The sequence below is a fragment of the Notolepis coatsorum genome, assembly GCF_963971535.1.
Source record: "Notolepis coatsorum genome assembly, chromosome: 13".
Taxonomy (NCBI): domain Eukaryota; kingdom Metazoa; phylum Chordata; class Actinopteri; order Aulopiformes; family Paralepididae; genus Notolepis; species Notolepis coatsorum.
Window position 1 is genome coordinate 6,956,477 of NC_140177.1, and position 14,480 is coordinate 6,970,956.

Below are 14,480 nucleotides of genomic sequence, written 5' to 3' on the forward strand. Positions count from 1 at the left end.
TATAACGTTAGTAGCTAAGTTAGCTAGCTTGGTAGCCAGCATTCTCGAAACTCCTAACATGGCCCGATTTAAAATGGTTCTCTCCTCTTTGTATACCTTTGTCCTCACAAGTATTCTGCCAGGGAACTTATGGACATGACAATAGTAGTAGTTATAAGGTGTTTGAGCTTGTAACGTTAACGTTAGTTAGCTAATAGCTATCGTGGTAGCCCCTTTTGTGACTGTGATGCACCGAGTGCTATCCGAGGGGGCTACTATCGTATCAACGTGTAGCTTGCTAGCCAGCATGATGCGTGTGCAGTGCTTTGCCCCACAGGTCTGAGAAGAGGACCTGCACATTTTACTCGTTCCCAAAACTCTTTTACATGCACGACAGTAGACATAATGCTAACGTTAGCGGGGTAACGTTAGCCAGAGCCATATAGCCAGCTTGATACTATGACCCGGACGGGGATCAGGCGACAGCCCACAGACCAGTAGCGCTGCTGTACTGAACAACAGGCTGCCTAGTGGTACATGTAGTTCTTTTTTTTACGACATTAAAAACCTTATAACTACCTTGTTTCAACCAGTTGTAGCTGGTCCATCAAAGTCTCAGACGATTAAACGCATTTGCGTCTTGTAAGGCGTCCATTTGGATCAAGGAAATAGCTTTCTGCACTCATCAAACTCCATTGTAGTGGATCAGAAGTAGGGAAAGTTACCTGAAGTGACGTCACGGCCGTGCTAGCTCTGTGCATGTTATTCGTGCGTGGACCTTTTTAACCCTTTCTGAGTGGCATTTCCGACGTCAAATGGAAAAAAATAAATAATGAAATTAGATACCAATGATGTATGAATGAATGAATGAAAACGAATGAATGAATGAATGAATGAATGAAAACTTTATTTAACAGATTGCAGAATGGGTACAATACAGTACGGCTCAATACACACAATTGTTAAGGGGATGCAGACCTGAGAAAGACGTTTGTCTTGTTTCCATCAGGGTCCCCCATTTTCAATTCATATAGACATTTATGACATACACAACATACATGACATTTATGGCATAGGGACATATAGGTATTTAGTACTGATACATTTGTGACATAAACGGTATTCAAATATACAGTACTGTTACCCCTAGATCCTGACAGAGTATATACATATGATGGGGAGGGGACTGTACATTAGGAGGGGGTGGGTGGGTGGGAGAGAAATATACATACGGTGGGGAGGGTATATACATGCGGTGGGGAGGAGACTGTCTATTAGGATGTAAACTACCCATAACTGAAGAGTAGGGTTTAACCTGCAAGTTGGCCTTTAACTCTTTAAATGCCATGCCTGGTTTTCCATTTTACCGCTTGAATGCCACCATCCGCGCCAATGTTAACGTTAATATCGCCTAATCTATGTTTTAAATTATGGCTATGTGTCTAATCTGCCCATCGCATTATCAAAGACTATGTTCCAGACAGTGCTGTGAAGGCAGATTGTTTTTTTATCGCGTCGTTGCCGTTTCAGAGCAGTTAGAAAAGCCCCCGTTTTGATATAAAAAACAACTCATTCTGGAGCATTCTATGAAAATCGTCTTTTAGTGGAATATTCCACAACGTTGATATTCGTCGGCCTTTTTATGAATCGTTTTCAAATAAACGCTAGATGATCAATATTATACGTGCACGCACGCACATTACGGCCGCGCACGGACAATCGCCTTGTTGATTTCCTCTCGGACTTTTACAGTGAAAACGAAAGAAGAGATTTCACAAAACAGCTTATAACTTCATCAAAATTACTCTGATTATCCTACCACTGATAACATAGAGTCCTTACCTGACATCAGATGGTATCCAACTGGTATATTCCAATTCCTGATCACCATTCGAAAAAATCGATACGTGTATGGATCCAACGCGACACAGTGGTTCTCCATGATCCGCGGAGATCTGAGGCTCCAGAATGAACTCTAGTAACCCCGGCTGGATCAGTGAACTGGAAAATGTGGAGTACCGGATTTTTTTCCCCATTCATTTTCATTGAGTCCATTCCAAAATCACTTATGTCATCTGGGAGACGACAGGGGGCGCTTTTTTCCACAGTGATCACCGGCGCAGCTCGGCAATACTCGGGTAGGCTCGGGTGATGCAATAATTTTTCAGATCGCAAAAAAAAAAAAAAAAAAAAAAATCCGAGAAATCTCGTGAGTGGCTAGCAACCACCTATAAAAAAACACGAGAAATCTCGTGAGTGGCACTGAAAGAGTTAAGACCGAAGCTTGTAACAGATATTTACTTGAGTAAAATCATGGAATTAATGTAAAATCAACACAAAGAAAGTATATTTAGATTCAAAGACTATTTTAATAGCTTTTTTTTAATACAGTTTCTCTCTGTGAAATACAAATGTTCAACAAAACCATCAACATTGACTCAGCTAGACCTCTTTCTTATATCCGCGGCGCTAAGATTGAAGATGTTTCACTCCATAGATGAATCTAGATACATTTATTTTAATGCTTTAAAAATAATTAAAATGAATAACTAATTAATTTAGTTAAGAGGATTTAGATTTAGAAATGTCTTTTTTAGAATAATTTTTTAATTATTATTAAAAACGAAGGTTCGAACGTCCGTTCGAAAAACCCTGACGAAGTCCGAAGCCGAAAAACAGGCTAAACACACTAAAGATTGCACATTAAAGGAACACTTTGACTTCTCCAGTAGGTTTCTCCCCGTTAACCACCAGTCTGCCAACACACAGGTTACTAGTGGTGGCGGGAAATATCGATACAGTATAGTATCGCGATACTTTGCGTGGCGATACTGTATCGATACAAGGATGCCAAGTATCGATATTTTATTATGTAATTTTTTTTTTTTATTATTTTTTATTTAAAAAGAAAAAGTTTTATAAGGAGGTTGCATTGTTCATTTCAATACCTGTAATAGTACAGTAGTCCACACACACACACACACACACACACACACACACACACACACGCACACGTGTGCATTCAGTTAAGTTGTACTATGACTGAGAATACAAACAGTTCAGTTTGTCAGGTACATGCAACACAGATTACAGTGTTGACATCTGTCTGCTTGAGAAAACACCATGTTCTGCGATAAAAATTATTGAAGTGAGACGAACAGACTGAAAACTTTATTTTATTAGATAAAACATGTTGACAACGTTTGACTTTGCAGTTGAAAAAAGGTAATAAATCGCAATATATCGCAATATTAATATCGCAACACCCAACATATCGCAATATATTTTTAATCGCAATACTATCGTACCGTGACTTAAGTATCGTGATAATATCGTATCGTGAAGCCTCTGGTGATTCCCCACCCCTACAGGTTACACATTAAAGGAACACGCCAACATTATGGGAAATGTGCTTACCGTCTTCTCCAGAATCAAGACAAGAAGATACGATACCAGTTACTTCTCTGTGCTGTTCAGTAGAAAGCTATCCGGCGGCAAGCTAGCCTAGTTTAGCACCAACGATTGGACGCGGTTATGGACCAGCTAGCCTAGTTTAGCACCAACGATTGGACGCGGTTATGGACCAGCTAGCCTAGTTTAGCACCAACGATTGGACGCGGTTATGGACCAGCTAGCCTAGTTTAGCACCAACGATTGGACGCGGTTATGGACCAGCTCGCCTAGTTTAGCACCAACGATTGGACGCGGTTATGGACCAGCTAGCCTAGTTTAGCACCAACGAGTGGACGCGGTTATGGACCAGCTAGCCTAGTTTAGCACCAACGATTGGACGCGGTTATGGACCAGCTAGCCTAGTTTAGCACCAACGATTGGACGCGGTTATGGACCAGCTAGCCTAGTTTAGCACCAACGAGTGGACGCGATTATGGACCAGCTAGCCTAGTTTAGCACCAACGATTGGACGCGGTTATGGACCAGCTAGCCTAGTTTAGCACCAACGATTGGACGCGGTTATGGACCAGCTAGCCTAGTTTAGCACCAACGATTGGACGCGGTTATGGACCAGCTAGCCTAGTTTAGCACCAACGATTGGACGCGGTTATGGACCAGCTAGCCTAGTTTAGCACCAACGATTGGACGCGGTTATGGACCAGCTCGCCTAGTTTAGCACCAACGATTGGACACGGTTATGGACCAGCTAGCCTAGCTGTTGGCCAAAAACACCTCTTCCGGAGTTTTAAGCTATAGGCTAGTGGTCCGTATCCACAATTCCATTCATTTGTGCTAAGCTAGGCTAGCTTGCAGCCGGATAGCTTTCTAAAACAAAAGTACTTGCATTTAATGTCATACAGCTCTAATCATCCATCCATCCCTTCATCCCTTCATCCCTCAGGCATCGTCACCAAGGCGGTGAAGAAGGGGGACGAGTATGTGATCAACGGGGGGAAGATGTGGACGACCAACGGGACGCAGGCAGACTGGATGTGTCTCCTGGCCAACACCAGCGACGGAGCCCCCCACAGGAACAAGAGCCTCATCTGCCTGCCCATGAACCTGCCCGGTAGGAACACGCTCGTCGGTTCATATTGTGGGTGGTTGGGTGGTTGGATGGTTGGATGGATGGTTGGTTAGATGGTTGGTTGGTTGGTTGGTTGGTTAGATGGTTGGATGGTTGGTTGGATGGTTGGTTAGATGGTTGGTTGGATGGTTGGTTGGATGGTTGGGTAGATGGTTGGTTGGTTGTTTGGATGGTTGTATTGTTGGTTGGTTGGTTGGTTGGTTGTATTGTTGCTGGTTGGTTGGTTGGTTGTATTGTTGGTTGGTTGGTTGGTTGGTTGTATTGTTGCTGGTTGGTTGGTTGGTTGTATTGTTGGTTGGTTGGATGGTTGGTTGTATTGTTGGTTGGTTGGATGGTTGGTTGTATTGTTGGTTGGTTGGTTGGTTGGTTGTATTGTTGCTGGTTGTTTGGATGGTTGTATTGTTGGTTGGTTGGTTGGTTGGTTGGTTGTATTGTTGCTGGTTGGTTGGTTGGTTGTATTGTTGGTTGGTTGGTTGGTTGGTTGGTTGTATTGTTGCTGGTTGGTTGGTTGGTTGTATTGTTGGTTGGTTGGATGGTTGGTTGTATTGTTGGTTGGTTGGATGGTTGGTTGGCTGTTTGGGTGGTTGGTTGGTTGTATGGTTGTATGGTTGGATAATTAATTAATTAATTGATTGATTGATTGATAATAATAATAATAATAATAATAATAATAATAATAATAATAATAATAATAATAATAATAATAATAATAATAATAATAATAATAATACATCTATTTTATATAGCGCTTTTCCAGGTGCTCAAAGACGCTTCACATGGGCAGGAGAGACAAACTATGGCAAAACAAAAAAACAGAACAAAACAGAACAAAAATAATACATGACAAAATAAAATAAAACCGACAGAATTAGAGGTCAAAAGCAAGATTGAAAAGGTGGGTTTTGAGGGCTGATTTAAAAGATGTCAGGGTGTTTGCATCACGGATATGGCTGGGGAGGGCATTCCAGAGGGAGGGGGCAGCAGCAGCAAAGGCCCTGTCGCCCCAGGTCCGGAGCTTGGTCGTGGGAGGTGTTAGGAGGTTGGCATCTGCAGACCTAAGGCGACGGGTGGGCGTGTGACGGTGGAGGAGGTCGGACAGGTAGGGAGGGGCAAGGTTGTTGAGGGCTTTAAATGTGATGAGTAGTATTTTAAAATGTATCCTGTATTTGATTGGAAGCCAGTGGAGGTCGTGGAGGACAGGGGTGATGTGATCAGAGCGACGGGTGGAGGTGAGCATTTTTTGGACATATTGGAGTTTATTGAGAATAGTGTTTGGTGAGCCGTAGAGGATGCTGTTGCAGTAATCTAGTCTTGATGATATGAATGCATGAACCAGTGTTTCAGCAGCGGAGAGTGATAGGGAGGGGCGAAGACGAGCAATGTTCCGGAGGTGATAGAAGGCAGATTTGGTTATGTGGTTCACATGGGGGAGGAAAGAAAGGGTGGAGTCCAGGATGATGCCAAGGTTACGGACGTGAGTGAAGGGGGTGACAATGGTACCATCAATATTTAGGGTGAAATCCTGGGTGTGGCTGGTGAGGGATTTTGGACCGATAATGATGATTTCTGATTTATTGTAGTTTAATTTGAGAAAGTTATTTTGCATCCATGTTTTGATGTCTGTGAGGCAGGTGCTGAGGGTGGAGAGAGTGGCTGGAGTGATAGTCTTGGTGGAGAGGTAGAGCTGAGTGTCGTCTGCATAACAGTGAAAACGCAGGCCATGTTGGCGGAGAATCAGACCAAGTGGAAGGATGTAGAGGATGAAGAGCAGGGGACCAAGTACTGAGCCTTGGGGGACACCATGAGTGATGGGGGCAGTGGGGGATTTGCAGTTGTTGATAGAGATGAATTGGTGCCTGTGTGAGAGGTATGATTGGAGCAAGGTGAGGGGGATTCCGGAGATGCCAACGGAGGACTGGAGACGAGTGATGAGGATGGGGTAACTGATGGTGTCAAAAGCAGCGCTGAGGTCTAGGAGAATGAGGATGGAGAGGGAACCAGAGTCGGCAGAGAGGAGTATGTCGTTGGTGACCTTTAGAAGAGCAGTTTCGGTGCTATGTTTGGTGCGGAATCCAGATTGAAATGTATCATAAAGGTTATTGTTGTCGAGGTAGGATTTTAATTGGGAGGCAATGGCTCGCTCAATTATTTTTGAGAGGAAGGGGAGGTTGGAAATGGGGCGGAAATTATCAAGGGTTTCAGGGTTGAGACCGGGTTTTTTTAGTAGGGGGGTGACAGAAGCAATTTTGAGGGCGGGGGGAAATAGGCCTGTGGTCAGAGAGGTGTTTACGATGGAGGTGATTAGGGGAGAAAGGGCAGGGAGACAAGCCTTGACTAGGATGGAGGGGATAGGGTCCAGGATGCAGGTAGAAGTTTTCATTGTAGAGAGAATGGAGGATAGGTCCGATGCGGTGATTTCAGTGAAGGATGTAAAAGGGGGGTTGGGCGGTGGAGAGGGGGTTGAATCCGGAGGGGAGATAGTGTTGGCGGAGGCAATTGTTAGTTGGGTGTGGATTTTGTCAATTTTTGTTTGGAGATGTGACAGATAGGAGACACATTTACTGACAGTGAAGGAACAGGAGATTGTGTCAGAGGGTTTAAGAAGTGTGTTGATGGTGGAAAACAGAGAATTGATTATACAGGGAAAGCTTGAATGAGAACAGGACTGAAACAGAGAGGTATAGAGGCTGCTAGAATGAGAACAGGACTGAAACAGAGAGGTATAGAGGCTGCTTGAATGAGAACAGGACTGAAACAGAGAGGTATAGAGGCTGCTAGAATGATAACAGGACTGAAACAGAGAGGTATAGAGGCTGCTTGAATGAGAACAGGACTGAAACAGAGAGGTATAGAGGCTGCTAGAATGAGAAGAGGACTGAAACAGAGAGGTATAGAGGCTGCTAGAATGAGAACAGGACTGAAACAGAGAGGTGTAGAGGCTGCTAGAATGAGAACAGGACTGAAACAGAGAGGTATAGAGGCTGCTAGAATGAGAACAGGACTGAAACAGAGAGGTATAGAGGCTGCTTGAATGAGAACAGGACTGAAACAGAGAGGTATAGAGGCTGCTAGAATGAGAACAGGACTGAAACAGAGGTATAGAGGCTGCTAGAATGAGAACAGGACTGAAACAGAGGTATAGAGGCTGCTAGAATGAGAACAGGACTGAAACAGAGAGGTATAGAGGCTGCTAGAATGAGAACAGGACTGAAACAGAGAGGTGTAGAGGCTGCTAGAATGAGAACAGGACTGAAACAGAGAGGTATAGAGGCTGCTAGAATGAGAACAGGACTGAAACAGAGCGGTATAGAGGCTGCTAGAATGAGAACAGGACTGAAACAGAGGTATAGAGGCTGCTAGAATGAGAACAGGACTGAAACAGAGAGGTGTAGAGGCTGCTAGAATGAGAACAGGACTGAAACAGAGGTATAGAGGCTGCTAGAATGAGAACAGGACTGAAACAGAGAGGTATAGAGGCTGCTAGAATGAGAACAGGACTGAAACAGAGAGGTGTAGAGGCTGCTAGAATGAGAACAGGACTGAAACAGAGAGGTATAGAGGCTGCTAGAATGAGAACAGGACTGAAACAGAGAGGTATAGAGGCTGCTAGAATGAGAACAGGACTGAAACAGAGAGGTGTAGAGGCAGCTAGAATGAGAACAGGACTGAAACAGAGATGTGTAGAGGCTGCTAGAATGCTGAATCTGAGTGCTTTCTTTCAGCAAAACTTTCAGACATGTTTAGGGGTTCTCAAAGACCTATTAACTTGTTGAAAATAACTCAAATATGTCTTTAAAACAGCCCATAATATGAGACAATAGAAAATAACTCAATTGTCGAGTGTATTTACCATAGCCTGTATATACCTACCTGTGAGCACACTGACACTCAGGAAGCACCTGTTATACAGCATGCATCCCATAATATGTCTGTCAGTGAGTGATTCTGCTCGTCGAGGTCGTATCTCTGTCTACATAACCGTTAATGTCCTGTCTCCTCTGCCAGATCTGCGATCTGTATTCATGATGGAATCTTGTTTTCAACAGAACTGGGTTATTAATTGAGATTCCTCTTTGCCAAAAACACCATGACGCTCGCTGACGATTTCCTGTCGATTTCTAGGAATACTAAAACAACACAGCGAGGCCAGAGGAGGAACACTAGTCTAGATCCATCTAGAGTTCCTGGCTTCTTCTTAGTGCCTGCTTTTTAGCTTCATCAGGGTATCTGCAGGGTTAATTAGTATTAAATTCATAATACTCAATAATAATACTCAAAAAGGCCTTAAAAGTTATTAAAAAGTTTTCCATTTCATTTGCACAGGTATTACATTTTTGACGGGGGCAAATGTTTTTGTATTCAAATCTCTCTCTTTTTTTGCTGGGCTACCAGGAGCTTGGTGCATCTGGCGAGAGCTTGTTTTGGAACGTGCAATCATTTAAATCGGAACGCAAGTGCTGCCGCCAGTTCAGTGTCGCTATGTGTTGTTTTGTTTTTTTAGTATGGTCGTGAAATTGGTATTCAATTTAGCTCTTAAGTCGTATTAAAATGTCTAAAATATAACTTGTTGAAACCTGTAGTAGATACCCTGAATAAACATTTCATTTCAAGGAGCTTCCTATTATTATGCATGCACTTATCTGTGTTTCATTACGCTTGTGAGTGCATGCTTTACCTACTGTTTTGCCTGTTTTTATTGCAACACTACTATCGCCGACATCTAAGAAGGGAGATCCCCCCTTGAACGGCCCTTCTAAGGTTTCTTTCCTCCACATTGCCTGTGGTGCATTTTTGCTAGGTTTTAGTGAGTTTTTCCTTACCTTACCTTACCTTATGTCTGGGAGTGTTGTTGCATTTATTTAATTTATTTAAAATGATTTGGACTTTATGGTGTTTTTGTTTTGTTCTTGATTTATTGTGATGTTTAGTCTTGACTTGTTTAACTCATTCAGCGCCAATCACGAGTAAAGTCGGGTTTTAATCGTTATTTCTTTTATTAGCTATATCCATTCATTTTCATCCATCCAGCCTGATGTTATCATTGGGAATGGGTCTGAGCTCGCAAAAGGGCAGATACCGCCGCCTACGCCTTCCAGCCGGTATTGCACTCTATTAGAAATGGGGTAGTTTCTTTTCAGGGCCGATCTGAGCCGTGCGGGCGGGGTTTAAATTAGGGCTGGGCGATATATCGAGTATACTCGATGTATCGCGGCTTGTTCTACATGAGATGTAGTAAATTACTATATCGTGAACATCGAGTATATGTTGTCACGTTGCGGCTGAGATGAGACTTGCTTTTGCGCAGAGCTGTCCTCTCATTTCATTATAGACACATGACCAGCGCGGACCTTTAATAACATGCAATTTAATTGACACGAGCAATGGGCTAACGTTAGCTGCTAACCAAGTTATCCATGATGACTATGCTAAGCTAACTAGCGTTAGCTGCTAACCCTGGAAAACGCTCAAAGCGGACTCCACAACACTAGTTCCATTCGTGAGGAAAGGGGGTGGGTTATATTGACGACGCTTGACAACAGAAGTTTAAACATAACTTCATATTTATTGGTTATTCGTTTCTTTATATCATCCAGTTTCCATCTATGTGTGTTAAACCCTTCCTGTTTACATTCGAGTGTGACATCACCTACGGCAGCTTAGACGATCAAAACGCAAACCTACTGTAGAACAAAACCCGAGGGGGGGGGGGGGGCTGGCTCTCTCGCGTTTTCTCGCCCTCTCTCGCTCTCGCTCTCTCTCTACATTCAATGATTTAAAGTAGCCAGACGTTACAGTATAAATACTAACTGGATAGTTGATGATATAAACATTTAATTTCATTATCTGAAATATTCTAAAATCATTAAGTCTGCTATAAGCCATTATCCCTTTGTGTGTGATTATTATTTTCTCACAGTAGTGTGTATATATATATGTATATAAGTGTGTGTGTGTGTGTTTGGCTAAAGTGGATAGAAAACACAGTACTGTGCAAAAGGGCTGTATATTATATGGTAACTCAGAACATTGTACATATGTCTATACTGAACACTGTGACCTCATTTTCTTCTTCTAAATTACATGCTATACTATGTTATTTGATACTATCTTGTCTAGCACAGTCTCTGGAGCGTAACAGTAAGAAGCATTTTGTATGAAAGTATTCTGTACTTCTATATGACAACTATTAAAGAAACTTGAAACTTGAAACTTGAAACTTGAACTTGAAGTCTTAGACACCCAAGAGTTTTTATATAAATTGTCTTAGATGTAAATAATTGTTTTTATTAGTGTGTCAGTAGACTACTCTTAGTACATTTTCATTAAATTATTTTTTAAAGCATCTTCATGGTTTAATAATGCAAACATATGTTGCAGGGACTTATTATAATCATCATATTGGCGTGACTGTATGCATCAAAGGGTTAAATCAAGCATTTTTAAGTGCTTTAGAGGAAATGTCAAAATATTGCGATATATATATCGTGTATCGTGATATGGCCAAAAAAGATTGCGATATCATTTAGAGGCCATATCGCCCAGCCCTAGTTTAAATACTCAGACGAGGCAGGCCTTTACAACGATGGCATGGTACACTAACCCCGCCCGCCCGTTCATGTGTAACGCTCGGTAATGTGGGACGGACCTCCACGAGCAGTATTTGGAATGGCGATCAGATAATTGGATTATTTATTTTGCATTACATCAGAGACCAGGTAAGGACTCTATATATAAAGTCTTGCGTTGATCTGATATTTCTTTCTACCGCGATCGACGCCGTCTGTGTGTGTGTGTGGCTGTTTACCATTGATTGCAGGAGGTGGCGGGGGGAGCCTGACGCTACGAGGGCCATTTCATGTATGCATGAGGAAGGATATTAATGATAATCTAGCATTGATTTCAGGAAGATTCGATAATCAGGCGAAAAATGACAACGTGTTTAGTGTATTCCACTAAAGGGCTATTATCGCGTCTTTTCCTGGGATTACTAAGAATCACCAAAACTATACTCATATTCAAAACGGTATAAAACGGAAATGTACGGATGAAAAAACAATCTGTTTTGTACATGTTGACTGGAAGCAACTCACTGACAATCGACGGGTGTATTAGACCCATAGCTATAATATAAGATATATTTTAAGCACTCGCAAATCTCGCAGTCCCCCCATTGATTAAAGCGATGGTGTACTAGCGCCCTCTGGCGCATTAAGCGATGGCGCAGAATGAGTTAAAGAAGACGTGTCGGGCCCATGGGGACATTAGCGTATGTTCTTGGACCTTACAAATAAATTTGATTTGATTTGATTTGATTATTATTATTTCATTTGTATTCCTAGGAATTCACATAGCTCGGAAGATTGGCAAGATGGGCATGTGGTCGTCGGACACAGCAGAGGTGTTCTTTGATGACGTCCGCGTGCCCTGCAAGAACATCATTGGCCAGGAGGGCATGGGCTTCACCTATCAGATGGTTCAGTTCCAGGAAGAGAGGCTCTTCGCAGCAGCCAATGGTGGGTCTCTAATCTCCCCCTTTCCATCTTGTTCTCTCTCTCTCTCTCTCTCTCTCTCTCTCTCTCTCTCTCTCTCTCTCTCTCTCTCTCTCTCTCTCTCTCTCTCTCTCTCTCTCTCTCTCTCTTCCTCTCTCTCTCTCCCTCTCTCTCTCTGTCTCTCTCTATCTCTCTCTCTCTATCTCTCCCCCTCTCTCTCTCTCTGTCTCTCTCTTCCTCTCTCTCCCTCTCTCTATATCCCTATCTCTCTCCCTCTCTCTCTCTGTCTGTCTCTCTCTTCCTCTCCCCCTCTCTCCCTATCTGTCTGTATCTTCTTCTCTCTATCCCTCTCTTTCTCTCTCCATCTTTAGCACAATATTTGAAGGTCAAAACAACAAAGAGAAACTAAAGGATCCGTCTCAACTTCATCCTTCAACCTAAAATAATGTTCTTTATCCATACAATTAAAACCACACGCAGAGGTAGAAACCACACGCAGAGGTATAATTCAGACTTCTCTATTAATCAGACAACGTTTCAATCCACAACGGATCTTCACCGGATCAACTCATTGATCGAATTGACCCGGCGGAGCTCTTATCTATCTATCCATGGATCGAACCGATTGTGGATCGAATTCTACCTCTGTGTCGGAGCCCTGCCGGCAGATGGTGTTCAGCCCAGCGTCCGCTCTAGACGTGCTCGTCGTTAACCCTTCACTCCAAGGACCAGGGCTTTACATTTCGAATAAGAATCTTCCAAAACGGAACACTTACACATAATGTTTCATGCTAAATAATAAAGCCCTGGACGTTTCTTGTTTTTCCACTGCAAGACTCCACTCCCCCGCCGTTCGTCCCTCTTCCACTGAGATAAGCGGGAATGCTCATTGCGGTTTCTTTTGTACATGTATTCCTGGTAATTGCTCTCTCCAAAAGAGACGTAATCTGAGCGTAATCCTGGAAGTGAGTTTGCCGCCTTTGTTCGACCGGGACGCGTGGGGTTAAGGAAGGCCTCCTCTGCAACATTAATGAGACAAAGTTCTCAGTAAATGTGAAACCACTTTGGTCTTCCTCCTGTCTGTGTCTCACTGCGTTGGTGTTAATAATATCCCATAATAATACCCCCGTGGTCCTCGGAGACGCGTCACTCTTGAGGCGCCTGCCAGACGTCCACAGGGTGAATCACCAGCCGGTCAGACGGACTCAAACCGATACTCACCGACGTGTGTTGTTGTAGCGCACAGAGCCGGCCCTTCCTACGAGCAAACCGAGCACTGTGCCAAGGGCCCCCCGTCTCACTCTAGGCCAGTCGCTCTCGACCTTTTTTCCCTGTCGGGGCCCCCAGATCCAGACACATGAGGCCGTGGACCAACGTCTCGTCTCACATATGTGACCCGGCACAGTCTAACCCGTCTTGTTCACGATTCCTCAGAAACCCCCCAAAATGTAGCGCAATTCAGAAATAGGTCGAAATGGAGATATAGGCAATTTGGAGTGCTTTGAAATGTTCTCTACACTAGTATATGTCTCCTTATTTGCAAAACTTAATATGACTTGTAAAATATGTGAATTATTGTTAGATTGTCCGAAAGTATTATTTTGTCCTCGCTGTGTGAAAAAACGACAGGTGCGTCGGAGGGGGAGTGGCTACTGGCTTTGAGTACTTTCTGTCTCAGGTGTCGGAGAGGAGAGACGCACCGAAATCCATTCCGAGACAACGGGCCCAGTACTTTGTTGGCGGTGTGTGAAAATATGCCGAGAAACATTCATATCTTTGCAACCGTTTGTGTTAAATTGTATCTGAACCGTCACAATTGAAAGTGTATTATTTCTCCGTCTCATAAAAACTCTCTGGCAGTCGCATCTTCCGGGTATTTTATTTTTCACTTCCGCCCGCGCCTCACTCTTTCTCTTTCACATAATGATCAAGTCAAATTCCATACTGTAGTAGTAGTAAGATAAGATAAGGTAAGATATTCCTTTATTGATCCCCTTGGGAAAATGCAGGCGTCATAGCAGCAAAGATAGAAGAAAGACAATGAATATAGACAATAACATTGATTTGATCTGAATATATGAAAAATAAACAGTGTAAACAAAGGTGCAGATGAGGGTCTGTGTACCTCCTGAATATAAAATGAGAAAATACAGTGCTGGGTGGCGCAGCGGACTAAGCGCTCGTCACCACCGCAAGAGACACTGGTATCGAATCCGGCTGTCAGCGGTGCCTCCGGCTTGGGCCGGCCGTCATACTGACTCAATTGGCAGAGTCAGCGGGTGGGAAGCCAGTGGGGTGGTAATCTGGTCGTTGTAAAACAGCGACTCCTACAGGTCGGTCAGGGCGCCTGCACAGCGAGGAAGGGATCTGGGTGAGGTAGTGTGATCCTCCCACGCGTTACACCTCTCACCCAATGAGAGTCCTCGCTGCCAGGTGAAAAGAAGTGGCTGGCTGCCTCCACATGTATCGGA

General features: G+C 43.4%; 1 protein-coding gene across 1 annotated transcript in view; it reads left to right on the top strand.

Moving 5' to 3' along the window:
* Positions 1 to 14,480, top strand: part of LOC311239629 (putative acyl-CoA dehydrogenase 6) — an 83,972-nt gene that overhangs the window by 50,032 nt on the left and 19,460 nt on the right. The window contains exons 5-6 of the mRNA XM_084328007.1: positions 4,334 to 4,501; positions 11,860 to 12,033. Of these exons, the coding sequence (XP_084184133.1) occupies positions 4,334 to 4,501; positions 11,860 to 12,033 (342 nt within the window). The remainder of the gene's footprint in view (positions 1 to 4,333; positions 4,502 to 11,859; positions 12,034 to 14,480) is intronic.